This window comes from Bactrocera dorsalis, chromosome 3 (genome assembly GCF_023373825.1).
Source record: "Bactrocera dorsalis isolate Fly_Bdor chromosome 3, ASM2337382v1, whole genome shotgun sequence".
Taxonomy (NCBI): Eukaryota; Metazoa; Arthropoda; class Insecta; order Diptera; family Tephritidae; genus Bactrocera; species Bactrocera dorsalis.
This window is the reverse complement of record NC_064305.1, coordinates 7,452,463-7,472,362: the sequence shown is the minus strand read 5'-3', so window position 1 is coordinate 7,472,362 and position 19,900 is coordinate 7,452,463. Positions and strand designations below refer to the sequence as shown.

At 34.7% G+C, this 19,900-nt stretch overlaps 2 protein-coding genes across 11 annotated transcripts; one reads left to right on the top strand and one right to left on the bottom strand.

Moving 5' to 3' along the window:
- LOC105226839 (26S proteasome non-ATPase regulatory subunit 7) lies at nucleotides 1-759 on the bottom strand (the record flags this gene model as incomplete). The annotated part of the gene is given in 2 exon segments (XM_011205930.4): nucleotides 1-395; nucleotides 461-759. Coding segments are annotated over 2 exon segments (570 nt in total), but the record flags the coding sequence as incomplete, so codon positions are not given.
- A 309-nt stretch (nucleotides 760-1,068) lies between these two features.
- LOC105226838 (serine/threonine-protein kinase 10) lies at nucleotides 1,069-17,484 on the top strand. 10 transcript variants are annotated; one of them, XM_011205925.4, is made up of 12 exons: nucleotides 1,069-1,092; nucleotides 2,861-3,693; nucleotides 3,810-4,008; nucleotides 4,070-4,380; nucleotides 4,459-4,599; nucleotides 6,773-6,848; nucleotides 6,943-7,277; nucleotides 7,351-9,150; nucleotides 9,554-10,177; nucleotides 10,239-10,345; nucleotides 11,282-11,414; nucleotides 12,560-16,365. In XM_011205925.4, the coding sequence occupies exons 2-12, from the start codon at nucleotides 3,370-3,372 to the stop codon at nucleotides 13,724-13,726; spliced, it is 5,217 nt and encodes a 1,738-aa protein (XP_011204227.2). In that variant the 5' UTR covers nucleotides 1,069-1,092; nucleotides 2,861-3,369; the 3' UTR covers nucleotides 13,727-16,365. The 10 variants fall into 10 exon arrangements, with proteins under 10 accessions (XP_011204227.2, XP_019846091.2, XP_029406330.2 ...); XM_019990532.3 differs by having other exon boundaries at nucleotides 1,069-1,188; XM_029550470.2 differs by lacking the exon at nucleotides 12,560-16,365 and adding an exon at nucleotides 17,311-17,484 and having other exon boundaries at nucleotides 1,072-1,092; nucleotides 6,949-7,277.
- Nucleotides 17,485-19,900: the final 2,416 nt, after the last annotated feature.

Sequence of the window (19,900 nt, the reverse complement as noted above, 5' to 3'; positions counted from 1 at the left end):
GAGGCTGCCGACTGTGGTGTCCTTGATATCGCGCAGCAAATGTTCGACGCCCACTTCCTCAGCTTCTTCAGCGCCAATTTCGCTGGGCACATGTTCGAAGGTTTTGCTCGTCGGTGAACCATCGTCATGCACCTCTTCTATTGCAATGTATGCTTCAGTTGGTAAACCTAAATCTTTGGGTTTCGCATCAATTATCACCAGCACTGAGTTGGGGCAATAGCGACGTATTAACTCGTTTATGGCAATATCATTTTGATGTAGTTTAGGACCGGTATGATACCAGCCGACAACACGCTCGCGTGCATTTACTTTCTTAAACATGCCATACATATTTTCCAAATAATCATGATCTAAAAACCACACCGACTTGTCTTTGTCATCCTCATCGAATGGAACTTGAGAAATATAGTAAAGTAATTAAAGAACTAATTTCAGTTGTAAGTATTTATCATGTACATACCAGCAAAACTGTTGGAAACATCAAGAATTCCTTTTGAACGCCAACAACCCAGTAACACACCGACAACACGTCTCTGGTTTCCGATTTTGCCCATACGATTGAAGTGGTCCACCACAGAGAGCAACACCAGTGGGTGCACAATCACCTTGTTTACATTTACCTCCAGTGATGGCATTTTATTTATTTCTTATTATTTATCTTAATATTTGTAAGGTCGATGGTAAAATTAAAACCAACTAGATGACTTTTGGAAAACTTTTGCTAATAATGCCGATCAAGAACAAGAGCAATGACAGTGGAATAAATTGTGTGATGTTGTCGGCACTGACAATTGAAGTCGATAAAACAGTTCAATTGATAACAGAGTGTTTTAATTTTTTATAAATGAACTCAATTATTATTGTTATTCTTGTTAAAATAAATTTTAAATAAATACATAACTTGAATATCAAAATAATGTTTTACTTTAGATGTTTTAATTCTAAATAATTTACAGCCGATAGATGTCGCCGTCAACAGAATGCATTATTACGATTTTTTCTTTGCGCAATTATTTGATTGATATTTGGGAGTAGGAAACTCTTTTTTTCTTACTTCGCTTTTATGTCAGTTTCTACTTTCTACTATACTTCGTAAGTTGATTAAATATCGGTCGGAATATGTTTTTATAGTTTAATAAATTTTAGTTATATTAATATTAAAATTGTTAAATAATCCTTTTATTGAAAGTATATAGTCTTATTTGATATTACTATTTGTTAAATTACTGCGAAAAATAATTGTAATAAATGTACAAGGTGCATTGTGGCAGCAGATCCTTACATGTTCGGCAGATTGCTTACGCTGCATCTAAGCTCTAATATTTTCAGTTTAGTGTCAAAGAAGATGTTCGAACATATAATATGTGACCCCAAATTAGCAAAATTATTGGTTTTTGTACCAATATTTTTTTTTGTAATTTTTATTTCCTCGCATGACCAATTTTAATCATATTTTGTCCTACCTCCAACAGGGCTGCCAACTTGTACGCTTTCGTGCTGATGCGTCGCTATGAAAAAATGGGTGTGCGTTCAAATCAGTGACCTTGCCTTTGATTATAAGAAAGTGACATAGTGCTTTAATTTCAATTGGAAATTTTCCCATTTTGCAATAAAGATAAACTGAAATTTATGTCATATTATTTAAAAGTTATCATTTGGTTACATATTTCGGGTAAAGCACGACAGTTGGCAGTCCTAAAGTAACCGCCATTTTATTTTAGTTATATGTTCTTTTGGACGGTTTCGGTGCTGTCATGAATCAATGTAAATATGAGTGACTAATGGCGATAGTGATAAGCGCCGCAATTTTACCTCATCGTTAAAAAATTTTGTGTTTAATAGAAGCAAAAAAAAAAGTGTTGCGAAAACTTGGCTTATAATGTTAATTAAATGCACAAGAGTATAAACGAGCTATGAATGAAATTGCCGAGTTGCCACGCGAAGAGCTAACGAATGGCAGCTGATGGCTGGTTGGCTGACTAGCTAGCCTGTGCATGAATGAACCAGGAATGCAATGAATATCGACTAGTTTCTCTGGCTGGTTGGTTGATTGGGTGTTAACACTTTCATATTTACGTTTAAAACTATTTTGAAAGTCGTGAAAATTTTATCGCTATTGCATATTAAATGATAACAGACAAGTTGATAATTTTAATACCGATTAGTTTCCACTAAGGTATGCAAGGCCGTCTACGTGAGAGTTACTGATGCCAAGAAAAAAGCATACAAAATTTATTTTCTCAATATAACGTCTAGACTTGGACAGTATCATGAACTGGTGTAGTTAGTTAAAAGTCCAATGTAAAAGTGATACGTGATTTTAATATCCAATTAATGGAAAATTATATAAACGTGCACGGCTGTAGTACATATTTAAGCCGAGCTGAATTATATAAAATTAGTGAAACATGCAGTTTTTTTCGCAGCTTAAATGAGTCATATTTTGTGCACTGATGTAATATTTAAATTTAGAAAATTTCAGCATTTGCAAACAATTGAATAAATATTGTAAACTTTTCACGCTGCTCATAAACTTGAATCATATGCTAATCACTGTGCCAGATGTGACAACAGTCAAAGCAATCTGCTAAACATCTTCGTAAACAAAATATTCAGTAGGGTCGGGCGAAATCTACTTTCACCATACCAATGTGCGAATTTAAAGTCTATATTTTAAAATATAATACATGCATAAACATATTCGTTAAATGATTAGCCCGTTCAGTAGAAAAAAAAACAAGATATTGATTTCTTAGTTTCATAGTGTTGAATAATTCCATTCAACCCATTTCAATTGTTCATCATTTTTATTATTGCTGTGCATTTTTTGACGCTATTGAATCTTTATTTGGTTTTACAGTTCTAAACGTACCCGATCACAAAGGCATGAAGACCTAAATTTAAAGCCGATAATTAAATTAGAGAAGAGAGCAGAATCGTAGAGAACTTTTGAACGACTAAAACGCAAACGGTGGTAGGGGAACACGTGCGTCGCAACAAATACTGCTACTGCTACTACTGTCTGCTGCTGTTGTTTGCGCGAGAAGGGTGACCCCCTTTGCTTATTGGAATTGAGTGTAAACTTGGTGGACATGATTTTCGATTGATTTGAAAATAAAATAAAAAACTTGAAGCAAAGAAACTGAGAAGAAGAATTAGCTACTGAAGAGCAATTAAGCTGCTGCATGAAAAAAGCTGAGTGAAATGAAAACAAATACAGCTACTTTTGTATGTTAAAAGCAAAATGTAGTGCCTTTGGAGTGTAAAACTGCTGTGGATAATTTTTTTTTTTTGTAACGTTAATGTAGCAACATACCCTTACGACATAAATATTTAGCTATAATTTATATACATTAAATAAGCATAACAATGTCGTTCATAAATAATCTTAAGAAAGTATTCCACCTTGGTGGTGGAGAGGCGAAAAAGAAACGCCTTTATAATAACATAAAAATGGACACAGATCCGGCGGAGTTTTGGGAAATGGTAGGCGAGTTGGGAGATGGAGCTTTTGGCAAAGTATATAAGGCGCAACACAAGGAACAAAAACGCTTTGCTGCGGCTAAATTGTGCACATTAGAAGATGAAGAGAATCTAAGTGATCACATGGTTGAAATAGATATTTTGTCAGAGATAAAGCATCCGAATATTGTGGAGTTGTATGAAGCGTTCTCAATAGAGGACAAGCTGTGGGTGAGTTTTTACAGTCATACATGCGTGTATGTGATATACTGCTACAATTTCTCTTTTTCTTCCAAAAAATAAACTATTATTTTTTTATAAATGCTCAAAACTTTGTTTTTCTGCAGATGTTAATCGAGTATTGCGATGGCGGTGCACTTGACAGCATAATGGTGGAATTAGAGAAACCACTCACTGAACCACAAATAGCCTACGTTTGCCGGCACATGACTGAAGGTTTAAATTTTCTACACAATAATAAAGTAATCCATCGAGATTTGAAAGCTGGGAATGTATTACTAACCATGGAAGGCGGTGTCAAATTAGGTTTGTACATTAGTTTTGCTATAAAAATTAAATTATAATTTCTTTTTTTTTCGCTTTACAGCTGATTTTGGTGTGTCGGCTAAAAATAAGCATACTTTACAAAAGCACGACACTTTCATAGGCACACCTTATTGGATGGCGCCAGAGCTAGTGCTGTGCGAAACATTTCGGGATAATCCTTACGACTTAAAAGTGGATATCTGGTCACTTGGCATAACATTAATCGAGTTAGCGCAAATGGAACCACCAAATAGTGAAATGTCACCGATGCGTGTTTTATTGAAAATACAAAAAAGCGATCCACCAACACTGGATCAGCCATCAAAGTGGAGTAAGGAATTCGTTGACTTTCTAAAGAAAGCTTTGGTCAAAGTGAGCGCCTCTTAAGCAATAAGCCATAATTATTTTCATACTAAAATTTGTATATGCGCGTGCATTTTCTTATTCTAGGATCCACAACAACGTCCACCCACAGATATTTTATTACAACATAAATTCATTAATTGTGAACTAGACGCTAAACCCATAAAAGACTTATTATTAGAATATAAAGCTGAAGTTGTTGAAGAAGTTGTCGATGATGATGCTGAGGTAAGCGTTACTTTATGTGTATTTCTAAAAGCATCTTACTATTATATGTATATACATACATATTTCTGTAGTATGTACAGTTTGTATGTACAAGTGCAAAAATAAACACATGCTTTCATTATTTAATAATTAATAAGTATAATATAATAATTTATTTACACGCTGCTAATTACCTCGCGCAATGCGTTCTTTTCCATAAAACTGCACACTAATATTACAAATAAAATAAACAAATTATTTGTATACGTTTCACGTACATTGTTGTTGCTTTTAGAAGCTTAAACGTCAAGTGAAGCGGCGCTCTCTTTATCAGAGGGTTGGTAAGTCGGTGGTGGACTGCTGAGCGACCTCGTGTGTCGTTTGTTGTTTACCACAGAATTTTTCATGTCGTTTTTTTCTAACTTTTCATTAAAGTTTAATTAATGATTGCATGCCACATTTTTTGAAATTGCATCATATCGTTAACAGCATTTTGTTTTTCGATTGATTTCTTGAAAAATCATACATTCGATTTCATGACAATATTTTTTATTTAGAAATGTGAGTTTTTCTTATTGAAAAAAAAAAATATAATATTTTTCTGAATAATAGAGTTTTAATTATTATGAAAAGTCAAAGCCAAAACCAAAACTAATAAAAACAAAACAGCTATGGTGAAATTAATAAATACATATATTTTATTAACTAAAATAATGTTAATTTTTTTTTTTAATTTTTAATTGATTGAAATTATTACATATATTTTAAATGATTAATTAATAAAAATTATTGTTTTTTTTATTTTAAAAATTAATTTAATTTTTTAATTTATTGAAATCATTATCTTTTAATCTTTAATAAAAAGAAATTAGTTTAATTTATTTAAATTTTTAAGTGAACAAAATTAATTTAATTTTTCTTCAACTTTTAATTCACTTAGTTTATTTATTTTTAATTTTTGAATTATTCAACTGAGTTATTATTTTTTAATTACGATTAAAATTAATTACTTTTTTAATCAATTAAATTATTAATTTATTTTTAATTTTTTATTGATTAAAATTAGTTTTTAATTTTTAATCAATTATAATTCAATATTTTTAATTTATTAAAAAATTTTAAAGTTATAATTAAACAGCTGTTTTTGTTGTTTATATTAACGGAAACTAATGTGTTTTTTTTATTTTTCAATTAAAATCTCAGTGCATAAGTAATTGTATTTTCAATAATATTAAAATTAATTAAATTATAAATTTAATTTTTTCCAAAAATGGTAATATTTTTCTAAAAATTATTAATTTGTAAATCACCACGCACATCCGTAAATTCTGTGTCATCGTTAGCTTTTTCGTAGCACATTTTTTAATTTTTAGTGTAGTCAAAAACTATTTTTTGTTTTCACTTTCACTGTAGTGGCTATATTTTATTATATAAAAGTACAGATAATGTTTAACAAAAATAGTATATAAAAGAACTTTGAAGTAAATGTGTAATAGATATAAATATTTTCTTATTTCATTTGTTTAATTAAAATTATGAAAAAATATTTATTGACTGCTATAATTAATTTTTTTTCGAAAATTCGAAATTAGTTTTTTTATTCGAAATTAATTTTCTTTTGGAAATTCGAAATTAACATTTTTTTTCGAAAAATCGAAATGAATATTTTTGAATTCGAAATTAAGTTTTTTTCGAAATTTCGAAATTATTTTTTTTAATTCGAAATTAAAATACTTTTCGAAAATTCAAAAATAAAATTTTTCCGAAAATTCGAAATTAATTTTTTTTTTCGAAAATTCAAAAATAAATTTTTCTCGAAAATTCGAAATTAATTTTTCTTCGAAAATTCAAAATTAAATATTTTTCGAAAATCACAATTAAATTTCTTCGAAAATTCGAAAGTAAATTTTTCTTCGAAAATTCAAAATTAAATATTTCTCGAAAATCGCAATTAATTTTTTTTTCGAAAATTCGTAGTAAATTTTTTCGTAAATCGCAATTAAATATAAAATATTTGTGTTTTTATGTTAACTGAAAATATAAAATATAAATTAATGTTAGTATTTTTAACAGTTTTGTGCTTATTACAAATGTGATCATTTATTTATATACCGTTTTTGTTAAATATCTGCGAAAGTGCCATTAACTTATAAACATTGCGTATTTCAAAATAAATAATTTTCCTACAACATAGGAACCCCGCAACTCGGCGCTCCGGCTCGACCTGGACGATGACTCTGCCTCTTTGCAGAGCCAAGATATTGACAAACGTAAGCATCAACTTGCCATACACTTTCACTCACACATACACACACACGCATTCGTTGTTGTGCCAAGCCTAGCCATATGATACGATTTATTTAGTTCCAGGTACCCCAACATCAGTATCTATGGACTCTAAAGAACCAAATCAAACAAATAGTATACCACAAAGTAAACTATCACAACAACAAGGCGGAGCTGCAGAGAATGCTTCACCTGTTTTGCAAAAAACTCTTGAAAATAATATAACACCATCTTCTAAGGGGGCCAAAGAGGATGAACCAATATTTAGCGTTAATAATGCGCCCAAAGATAATGACACGAGTAATAAGACGCTTTCAACAGCTGGAGTGGTCAGTAAGCAAGCAGTTGCTACCAACGCTGCCAACGAAGCTGCTGATAGTCTTCCTGAGAGAGGCGTTGACGCCGATAGGAAGGTGAGTAATGAATGCACACATTTCGTAAATAAAAAATCGTTTCTTTATTATCTTTTCGCTTTTCAACAAACAGATCACCAAAAAGGAGAAGGGTAAAGCGCCACCACCACCGTCTACTGCCGCTGCTGCTGTAATCACCAAGCCGATCGAAGCACCTATACCCGCATCGGCAACTGCAAATGCACGCGCTGAGGTGGAAAAGCGCAGCAACGAAGAACGTACACCAGCACCGCTAGCGCCGATAACGGTGCCCATCGAGCTGACCAAAAATGTGGAAATCGATGTACAAACAACGCTTGCCGCACAAGCTGCACAAGAGCAAGCGCACGTGCCAGCACCACCATCGCCGACCACATCTTCGGCAGCGGTTTCGGTGAATTCCGCTTCGTCGTCGTCGGTAAAGAGCGGTGCTACGCTCAGCTCCAGCACTTCGCTTATCACCATAAATAGCGAGGCGTCGCCAACCAGCACGCCAACTCGTGCATTTAACAATCAGGCACAACAACAACAGCAACAACAAAATATAGTTCATCCCAATAGCTTGGAAGCTGGCGTCAGTCAGATAAGAGTTGTGACCAGCACGCATCCACCGGTCATAATTGACAATTCAGTGCCGGCTGTTGCCACTGGTGCAGTGCCGCAAAGTGAAGTGATCATTGTTTCGAATGATTTGAATAAGAGCACACATGTGCCCGAATCTTCAACTGATGATGATTTCACTTCCTTCGATGACAGTCTGGGCGATTCACCGCTATCACCCCGCCAGTCATCCATGATAGTGGCCGTTTGCGAGGAGAACGCCGAGGAGACGGACAAGGTTGACATGAACGCCGAAAGTAATCAGTCCATACACGGTAAAGGTTCGCGTGCGCGCAAATTAGACGAGAGTGAGGTGCTCATAGTTAGCCCATCTTATGTGGATGATGATTCGGCGTACAATACAGCCACCGGCAGTCACGAACACAGCGAACATCTAATGGACACGAGTCACGTGTCTGTTGTGACTGTTGGCGATGAGATCAAAGTCAAGGATAGTAGTCATCTAAGTACCGATCAATATGATACGACACTCAGCAATGACAACAACAATCTGAACAATCAACGACCATTCATAAAGAATCACAACAACAACAATCACCAAAACGGTCAAATTATCGCAGGCACATCGACCGAAGATGTAAATATTATTATAAATCGTAATACGCCACAAGACATTGGTGTCGGCAAACGACCGTCACCGGATAATAGCGTCGGTTCTATGGATTCGCGTACATTAAGCGATAGCGGTTCGTTGCGTTCGAGTGGCGGTGTGGTAAGACGCGCTGTCGGTTTGAATATTGCAACGGTTGATCAGAGTGACGTTGAGAGTATCGGCACCACAACTAGTCATGATAGTCGTAATGAGGCGGAGACACCCATAATGGGCACGAAGATACCCGAAGATGAGGAAGTTGTCATACGACGGAAACAGGGTGCGCCGAAGATAGCACCCACTGGGCCGACTAAAGAGGAAATCGAATTACGTAATTTACGTAAGAAGACACGAAAACGTACGCGAAAATTCGAAATCGATGGTGTACAGGTGACGACCACCACAAGTCGTGTTATATACGGTGACGAGGAGTCCGGCAGACTATACGATGATCATGTGTTCCGCAAGCAAGAGTTGCGTGAATTGAAAATGTTGCAAAAGCAGGAGAAGAAACAGCAAAACGATTTGCAATTGAAGGAGCAAATAGCGCGCGAGCAACAGGATCGTCGTTTCGAACAGGAGCGCATTTCGCTGGAGAAGACCTATGAAGCTGATATGGATACATTGGCACGACAACAAAAGCAGTTGATTGAGCGCACGGAACAGGCACAGGAGAGTGAGGTGAGTGTAACGATTTTTTTTTTGTGTTTAGGTTTGACGGCCCACGTAACCGAAAACGATTAGAACTGTCAACTTACTTGACTGACAGGCAACTGGGTTCTCACTGTTATGCCCTCTCCCCGTTAATTTTTAACTTCTCAACCACGAACTACCTCTCCCTATGGTCCGACCCCTTCGAAACAGCACGTTTCCTACCGTTACAAGATGGCTTCGATGAAACCCACCCTGAAACTTCCACCCAAGCGGCAAGAACAACAACATGACTGTCAAGTCAGCAGCATTCCTCCAAATTACTTCAGAGATGATTTCTGTGGCCACAACAAAACTTTTTTTTTTTATTTTTACTTGCTAAAATATATTCTAAAAAAAATGTTAAATTTTGTTTTTTTTTTTCTTTTCACAGTTGCGTAGTTCATCGAAACGCATACGTTCCGATCAAGAACAGGAATTGAAAATATTCCGTGAGAATTTGAAACAAGAGATCCGTTTGCTCAAACAAGAAGTTGACTTGCTGCCCAAAGATAAACGTAAGGACGAATTCAAGCAACGTCGTTCCGCCATGGAGCTGGATCATGAGGAGAAAGAGCGCGCCTTCCTCGACTCGCTCAAAGAACGCCATGAATTGCTATTGCGTCGCTTAAGCGAAAAGCATCGCGATCATCTTGCCACCATCAATCGTAATTTCCTACAACAAAAGCAAAATGCCATGCGTACACGCGAAGCGTTACTTTGGGAATTGGAAGAGAAGCAATTACACGAACGCCATCAGCTGTCCAAGCGACATGTAAAGGAGTTGTGCTTCATGCAACGTCACCAAATGATTGTGCGACACGAAAAAGAATTGGATCAGGTGAAAAAAATGTTGCAACGCAAAGAGGAAGACATGATTAAGAAGCAGGCATTGGAGAAGCGCGCGCTGCCAAAGCGTATACGTGCCGAACGCAAGGCGCGCGATTTGATGTTCCGTGAGTCATTGCGCATATCCACGAATCTGGATCCCGAGGTCGAGCGAGAACGTCTTAAGAAGGTGTGTCTGTGAGCTTTAATGTTTCTAAAACATTTTTTTAATTTTTATTTAAAATTTTCAGTTCCAAGAACAAGAAAAGAAACGCTACACGTTAGAGGAGCGTCGATTTGAAATTAAACACCAAAAGCAGTTGGAGGAATTGCGCGCCACACGTGAGGGTGCGATAAGGTAAGCGCAAATTACAATATATTTGATTTGAGCCTGTTTCGTGGGAAACAAGCAATCGTTTTTACAACAGTCGGGTCTAAGTGACCGGAACGGACCCGGATTTTTATCCGGCCAAAGACTGTCAACTCGGACCCATTACTCGTAATTACGTCAAAAATGTTTGCTGCCACTACAGCGACAACAGGAAAAAAATAATAATAGAAGTATTTTTTCTAACCTCAAAAATTGTCGTAGCTTTGAAAAAAAGCTAATTAGTATCGCAGTTTTTGAGATAACAACCTGAAATTTTGCATAGGCTTCTTTTGTTTCAAAACGCTGCTCATTTGTCGGAATTGCCGATATCGGGCCACTATAACATATAGCTGTCATACAAACTGATCGATCAAAATCGAGTTTTGTACGGAAAACTATTTTATTTGACAAGATATCTTCACGAATTTGCGCATAGATTATTGTTTAAGGCCACTTAATAATCTTCGAAAATATCGTACAGATTGAACTACTATAGCATATAGCTGCCCTACGAACTAATCGTTCAATATCAATTTTTGTATGGTAAAATCTTTTATTTGATAAGATTTCTACACGAAATTTGGCTTATATTATTGTCCAAGGCAGTGCAATAATCTCCGAAAATATTGTTCAGATCGGGCCACTATAGCATATAGCTGTCATACAAACTGAGCGTTAAAAATCAATATAAAGACTTTGTATACCCTTTATACTTGAAAAAATGCAACAATGAAGGGTATTATAGCTTCAGTGCAGCCGAAATAAACGTTTTTTTTCCATTGTTTTGTGTCTACTTATATTTGTTTTTAGGTTAGGTTCGGCATTGCTGCTTTTCAAATTATAGGTTATTTCTGCAAAGAGCTTCAAATACTTTTATTTGTTTATTTTATTCACATTTTATGCTTTTTCCTTACGTTCTTACAGAGAACTCGAACAACTGCAGAATGAAAAACGCAAAGCTTTGGTTGAACACGAACAGGCCAAGCTAACGGACATCGATGAGCGCCTAAAGGCTGAGTTGCGTGAATGGAAGGAGCAATTAGTACCTAGAAAGCAGGTAAATATTCGTTCAACTTAACGTGTTTGCCGTTATTATTTCCGCACGAAAGTTTTATATTTTTAACACTTTATTTGTTTTTGGTTTCAATGCAAAAGGCTAGCGGCTGAGTTGAGCGCGAATGGCGTAGTAAAAAGCATTCAAGCATTTGTCTAAGTTGAATTTGCAATAATTTTCGTTTATCATTTTGTGTATTTTGTGCAGAAGCTGTATTTATATGTTGTTGTTAGTCAGTGGTTTTACTTTTTTGTTTTGTTATAGTTTTTGTTGTGTTTTATTGTAATTTTTTTCCTTTTGTTGCGCTACTATTTTGCTTGTATAATACACCGTAAAGCGCAAATATGTGTGTTTTGGGCGCATATAATTTGTTTAAATATATTTATGAGTTCATTTACATAGACAACAGTCTGAATGCGTTGTGCTTTAGTTGCTTAAGCTTCAATATTTTTGTTGTTTATTTAGTGTTTTAACAGTTTTGTGTTGTTTGCAGCGTAAATATTTGATTTTTGATCGAAAGCTTTAATTTTTGATCGAAAGCTTTAATTTTTGATCGAAAGCTTTAATTTTTGATCGAAAGCTTTAATTTTTGGCGAAAGCTTTCATTTGTAGTGCGTTTAGTATTGGCTTTGCGCTCAACTCGGCGCTGTCTCTGGTGCTTAATTTACGGTGGCGTTGTCGGGCTTAACTGTATTTTTAAAATTTATTAATAATTTTTGTTATTATTGGTATTTTCTATTGATTTAATTTGCGAGTTTGTTTTGTTGCCGCAAACTGGCCTTAAAAGCTTTGCGAAAAAATATTGTTTACTAAATACTTTTAAGGTTAAAACGTCGATATAAAGACTTATCTCTTATGTATATCCTCTTCTCTTTTAACCGCTACATTTAATATGGCTTGAATTTCGGATATTAATAATGGTATTGAATTTAATACAACAAAATTTTACTACTACTAATCATTATATGCTGAAATTGCATGCAAACCTGCCAAAAATGCCAAAAAAAATTCTAAAAAAAATAAAAATAAAAATAAACATTTATATACATAACATATATTGGGCATGGGAAAATATTGCTGTGTATGCTTTGGCGTTGGTACTGCTTTCAAACAAAAAAAAAAAAAACAAAATCGAAAAAAAACTACAGAAGCTTATCGACACGCTTAACGCCATGTCTGAGCGTTTCGAGCAAAAATATGGTCCTATACCCGAACGCGTGCCCTTCACCAAGCAAGATATTGAGGTGCCACTGCAGCTGCGCGGCTTCTTCAATGATGCGCCACGCACGCTACCGCGCGGCCTCTTCCTCAGCGACAATCAAATGTTACGTTCACGCACCTACTTTACGCTCTCTTCCGATCCGCGTGCCAAATTCACCGGCTCCACACCCGATCTGAGCCGCAGCGTGCCCACCACACCGATTTTCCGCAAATTTGCGCAACCGAAACTGCGCAGCGATAGCTTAGCGCTAGAACGCGCGCCCAAATTGCGTGAGCAACGCACAGCCGAGGATATTGTTGAGTTGCGGCAGGCGCACGGTGTGCTCACGCCGCGTTTCGCAGCCTCAGGTGCAGGTACAGCGGCGCCAACAGCAGCGGCTTTAACAACAGCAACAACTACCACCAACGAGAATGTCGATTTGCCCAGCGCGGCCGGCCAATTGAAGGCAATTAATGTGCAGACACCTACACTCGGCGCCAGTCGTCAAGTGGACACCGAACGGCCGACGCTTTCGACTTTTCGCAGCACAATGCCGCCACCAACAAGTCAATATGCTACCACTACAGCAAAGTCATCTCGTGCGCCATTGCGCGATGCGGACATTGTGCATGAACGCTTCAACAAAAGAGATAGTGCAAGAGTTGTTGACCCAACAACCGCAGCGACAGCATCAACTGCAGCAACAACAACAAGCGAAACCGAATTGCGTCAACAAGCGCAAAATCTGCTTTACTCCTCATCGTTTGCTATAAAACGGCCCTCTCTCTATGGCAGCGGTCGCTCATCGCTGGGCAGTACACAGTCGCTCTACGACATTTACGAGGGCAGCACGCGCTTCAGCAACAACAACGAACACACAGCGCCACTGTCACCGCCGCCGCCGCCCCTAGGTTTGGCGGGCAAGCGTGCGAGCGCGCTGTTGGACAGCATTGAGCCTTCGTTGCGCGCCTCCATCAAGTTGAGCAGCGTGCAGGAGCTGCAGAATTTGGATGAGAACGAGGTGAAATACACGATACCGCGAATTGGCACAACTGATAGGAAATCGAAGAAAAATAAAGCGTTCAGTCCGTTAGAAGAGGATTCAATGGCTTAGAGCAACGTCTGTGTGTTTGTGACATGCAATTTATAATAAAATATGTGGCTTATGCTAAGAGAAACGCAAATGAAATTAATAACTGTAAATCTTAAGGCCATTTAATACGCAAACGTAAAAAAAGTGATTTCTAAAAAAGAGAAATGAAATGGTTTACAAGTGTACTATCACTCTCAACTACTTAAATCGCATATCTGCATACAAACATATTCATGCTTTAAATAATTGCTGCTGCATAAAACATCGTTGAACCCATATATTTGTTGACACTAACTTAGTTTCGTTTGTTTCCTATGTTTTTTTTTTGTATTTGTTCGTACCCCACTCCATAACATTGAGCATTCCACGGCACTGCCATACATACAAATATAATTGCGTGTATGTGTGTTGGACACTAACTGTTGTAACTGTGCATAAATACATGTATATAGTGGTGTGTGTGTGTGCGTTGGTGTGTTTTAGCATGTGCTACACTATGTAACAAGGTATAAATATGGTTCATATTAGCAATTCTTCATTACATAGTGTAAATGCGTTAGGAAGAACGTTGCCATATTTTTGAATATTTTTTTTAGGTTGTATTAAATGCGAAACAGCAATATGCGTAAATCTAAATAAACATTCCAAAGCAAGTATTTTTTGATTAAATTACATATTAAAATGTAGTATAGATAAAATGAGAAGTATAGTGTTAGGCGCACGTCTGCTTAAGAATTTCAAAAAAAATTGTTAAAAATTCATTCAAAATACAAAAATATAAATGATGGTCATTTGAACTTCTGCAAGCTCAGTGAAGCACTGTTAAATGCTTTAAGCGCCTGAAAGTGTGCCCGAAAATCGTTTCCGTTTAACATAAAATGTATTGAAATTTTTTTCTATATTTCGGAAAATATTTTAAAAATTCAGTTATTTAAAAAATTATTTAAATGATGGCCATTTTAACTTCTACAAGCGCAATGAAGCACTGTTAAACGCTTTAAGCGCCTGAAGGTATGCAAAAAAGTAAGCTTCTCAAAGAAAACATAAACATATAATGAATTAAAATTTTTTTATTATTTATGCCATACTTTTGTTAATTGTGTTGTTGCACACATACGCGCGCCATAATAAAGTGCATTATTATGTATCTAGCGCCTAAAAGATGCCATTTTTAATTAAACGTTTTTTTTTTCACAACAGCTGCAAGCTGTTTAATTATTTTTTGTTGTGTTGTTTACGTAGAGCCGATTAACTTGTTGCGATCGTATTTCTTTTACGGCTATTGCCTACATTTAGGCGCATTATACTTTTTAAACTGATATATCAGTTTGAAGGCGTTAAAACGATGATATATTATAATAACACATAAAATAAACAAAAGATAAGCAAAAATTTACAAACAAAAAAATTAAAAAAAAACTATAAAAAAATATAAACAAATATTTTCTATATAAAAGTAAACAAAAGTAAAAAAAATAACTTTATTACTGCGCTTTTTTGTTGTGTTTACTTAAATACCGTTATTTTGAAATGTGAAAATTTTTTATGCCTATTGCCAACATTCAGGCGTATCATAATTCAAATTAGTGAAACCATTTTAGAAATAATAATTTATAAATGAAACACAAAAGGGCCAAAAAATTATTTATGAGAATAATAATTTCGTTAAAAAAAGTTTTGCATACTTTTAGGCGCATACCCCGGATTTTCTTTATGTCGGTTATTATTATTCCGGGTTTTCCGACGAATTAGATCGCTGTAAGTTGGTGCGGGCGTAACGATGTCGATTCAAGTAAAAGATGGTGTTAACGCGACGCAGTGTAGAATCAAATGTGTGTTGAGGGGAAGCTGTGTATTGAAGTTGTGTTGTGGGATGTTCTGTTTTCCTATGTGGTGATGTTTGAGTGTAGTATTCTCAGGTGTGGTGGGTTGTAATAGAGTGCGCCAATTTTCTCGGCATAGAGTGATGAATGGTATACACTATGTAAGGGGGGCTTACCTCAGTTACACAAGAGTATGCGCCTAAAAATATACTAATACTAAACTATTTTTTAAATATTGAAACATTTTCATTTAATTCCAGCGTTGTTTTTATTAATTTTTTCCTATAAAGTGATGTATGTAATAAATTTCGTTGCCATAAAAATCTTGCCAAAGTTTTGCTGCAGCTGCAAATACGCGCTTACCAAGCGGCGTGCTGCTTATAATAAATAATAAATAAATATACATACACTTTAATTAGTATTAGTGTAGCATTTATAAATACAATTTTCGATGCACTTATATTACAAAAACAAAAAAATACGCACGAGTGAGTTTTTAATATAACACAAAAAAAATATATATTTTCCTACTAACATAAACACACGCAGCATATAAGCAAGCTAGTAATGCCAAATATTTTACGAGTTATTAGCACTAATATAAACTAATTGCAAGCAATATCAAAAAAAAGAAAACAAAAATTAATTGTAAAGGGTTTGGGTAAGGGTTTGGTTTGGGTGTATAGGGCGCGGGTAAGTGTGGTGTCAAAATGTGCGCTTATTTTACTATAATATAAAAAAATTATTTTTTATAAATAAAAAAAAAATATTTTTAGGAATAAAAAAATATTTTCTATAATTAAAAAAATTGTATAATTAAAAAAATATTTTCTATAATTAAAAAAATTGTATAATTAAAAAAATAGTTTCTGTAAAAAATGAAGAATTTTGAGAATAAAAAAAATATTTTCCGTAATAAAAAAAATATCCATAATCAAAAATAATTATTTTTAAAATTAAAAAAAATGTATGATTAAAAAAAAAAAACATTCTCTGTAAATAAAAAAAAAAAATATTTTCTATAACTAAAAAAAAAATTTATAGTTAAAAAAAGTATTTTTTGTATTTTCTATAATTAAAAACCAAAATATCTTTTTTAATTAAAAAATATATTTTCTGTAATAAAAAAATATACTTAAAAAAATATAATTAAAAAAAAATTTATATTAAAAAATATATTTTCTGTAATAAAAAAATATTTTCAATAATTAAAAAAAAAATTATAATTAAAAAAATTATAATTAAAAAAAAAAATTTTATAAAAAAAATTGTTTATATTAAAAGAAATATTTTCCATAATTAAAAAACATTTTCTATAATTAAAAAAAAATAACTCAAAATTTAATTAATTTTAATTAACAAAAACAAAAGAAAGTGGCTTTAGCTTTATGTCTTAACACTCTTTTAACATTTCTCGCTGCTTAACATAATTTAACATAACATAAACAGTAACATATTTCTGCCTATGTAAGAAAGCATATTGCTGTACATACCTGCATTATGTAAATAGCAAAACTACATAAGCGATTTAATACGAACATTCTCTATTCTATATATTTCTAATTTTTAATTTGTAATTTTTCTCTTAACCGGCTCATCTTTCACTCTTTCGGCTCTTCTTCCACTATCGATACAACTAACTGATTATATAACCAAACTATACCATATTCAATCCCACTAAACGTTCATTTTACTCATCTGTTGTTGTTGTTGTTGTTGTACCGTTTGTTGTGGCACGTTTATCTTCTTTACATCATTTGGTTTGAATTTCATTTAAATTAGCGGCTGGAGGAGACATTCGCACAGCAATTGGACGAGATGGAATCGTTGTATGGCGGCGCACTGGTGGTCTCCATGCCGTCCGACACCTTACAGCGTGATCACTTTACCGGCTCCACACGCAGTAGTCTGTCGTCCTATTCGGAGGGTTGAGGGCATACTTTGTTGACTAAGTAAAAGAGGAAAAAATAAAGCGAGCAAAAAAAAAAAAATAATAAAATATTCCAAAAAAAAAAGTTAGACAGCGGAATAAATAAAAATATATAATATATAAATATATATATTAACGCAGTAAATAAATAGGAATATATACGCGTATGAATATTAAATTAATTTAAATTCCAAAAAAAAAAAATGCCGAAAAAAAAAACAAAAAAATTTTAAGTAAAATTGCATGAAAGCGAAAGAAAGAAAAAAAATTATATAAAATATTGCTAAAAACTGCATGAAACGAAAATTATTAAATTAAATTAAAGCGAGCGTATAAAAAAAGAAACAAAAAACGAAGCAAAGCATGCAAAGTTGAAACAGTTAGTCTGTCGAACAGAATGGCTAAGTAATTTTAAATATACACTTACACATAAATATATATATAAATGAATATTTTTTAGTTTAATATTATCTGCTTATATATCCTAGTTCTACTTAATTATTATTATTATTATTATGATAATTATATTGTGTGCGCCCAGCCAGTTGTCGCTGTCTAATGCGCCGCCGTTAAATATATTAAACACACATACATGCCTACTACCTACCTACCTACCTACTACCTAGTTACATTCATACAAGTATATACCAACCTACCAATCTCCCCTTATTATACCAACCTCTATTATTATATACAACTTTACTTCCATTAATTTTGTAAATATATATAAGCCTTCAAAAATAAATGATCCAATATTGTAATAGATCGTTAGAAATGCGTTTTTCATTAATCAAAACATAAAAAAAAACAAGAAATAACGTTAATTACGTTTGCACCGAAGATGCAATTATCAGCTCACCGAAATGTTCTCTCAATAAATATTATACATAGATTGATGCGATGTGTGGGAAGTGCCGCCATCTTGTTGAAATCAAGAGTTTATAAGATCTCGAGCTTCAATTTCAGGCATCAAATACTCGGTTATCATGCCACGATAACTGTCGCCATAGACGGTTACGTTCTAACCGGCATCATTTTTGAAGAAATATGGAACGATGATTCCCTGTCCCACAAACCACACCAAACTGATGTTTTTTGTGAATGAAATGACAGCTCTTGAATCTCTTCAGCTTGCTCTTCATCCTAAATGCGGCAATCTTGTTTGATTACATGGCTATTGGGGCAAAAATGAGGCTGATCGCTAAAAAAATTTTGACTCGAAAACGAAGGATCTTCTCGGAACTTTTCAAGAGCCAATATTGCAAAGCGATGTCGCTGCACTTTCACGGTCTTCGTGGACACATCTCAGCCTTTGAAACGATGTTTAATAGAGGGTATTCTGAAGAATTTGCAAAAGGCCACGCATAGACTACTTTTGGTTCCTTGTGATACCAGATGAAGTTCAGTTGTTAGGTCTAAGAGGACTAGTCATCCTTTAGGATGCCTGCGCTTGACGAGAAAGTGCACAAGAGATGCTCCATTGTTTCGTTGGTGCCCTGCTCTAGACATTTCCTGCAGTCTTCTCCATCTGCCAGCGCCATCCTGCGGGCGTGTGTCGTCACCAGACAGTGACTAGTTAGTATTCCCAACATTTTTCTACAGTCTCTTCTATCAAGTGCCAACAGGAATTACGTGTACTTCCGATATACGGTCACATGACTTTTGCAGTTTTGCACCCAGGTAGCTCGTGCCATCGGGTTTTGATTTTCTTATTCATGCTTCTGTCGAGATCGTCGTATAGATCGTCGTATTGATCACGTTTTTGGATGCTAACCATACATCATTCTTGGCAATATCGTCTATTATTTCATTGCCCTTCATGCCTTTGTGGCCTGAGACCCAGTAGAAGTGCAGTAGCTTGCTTCTGTCGCCCTGCTTCCCAAGACATTTCTGGTCAATATGCGATACTAGGTTACTGCCATGATTACTGCTTGGTTGTCTACGTAGATGTTGACTCTGGAATGCAGGTGCATTAGAGGCCAGCTCCGCCCAAAAGTCTTATCTTCTCGTTGATATTGAAGTTTTTTTTGAGAAGGTCCAATATGCTGCCGTGTCTGACACTTTAAGGAGACTAGCTGTAAGTCTTGTCCTAAAATTCACTTGAATCTTTATTTATAGCGAGTTCTCATAGCACCAGCAATTTCCAGTCATATTCACTGAGAAGTGAACTTAAAGTAATTCTCTAGGAAACTCTGTGAGTAACCAGTTGATCAGAGAGGTAAAGAATTGTCCAGGTAGGATTTTATTTTACATATTATATATTTCTTTATATATTTATATATATATATATTTGTTAATATTTCACTTAGTTATATTTTGTGTACTAATTTGTATACCCTAAATAGGGTAGGTTAAGTTAATCTGGAAGTTTGTAGCACCCAGAAGGTAATATCGGTGACCATATATCGTAAAGTATACATACATACATACATACATAATATC

Bases quoted from the DNA above. Each gene is read 5' to 3' on its own strand.
- LOC105226838 (XM_011205925.4), top strand. From the start codon at position 3,370: ATGTCGTTCATAAATAATCTTAAGAAAGTATTCCACCTTGGTGGTGGA. The intron at 3,694-3,809 runs GTGAGTTTTTAC...GTTTTTCTGCAG, and splicing joins CAATAGAGGACAAGCTGTGG to ATGTTAATCGAGTATTGCGA. The intron at 11,415-12,559 runs GTAAATATTCGT...AAAAAACTACAG, and splicing joins AATTAGTACCTAGAAAGCAG to AAGCTTATCGACACGCTTAA.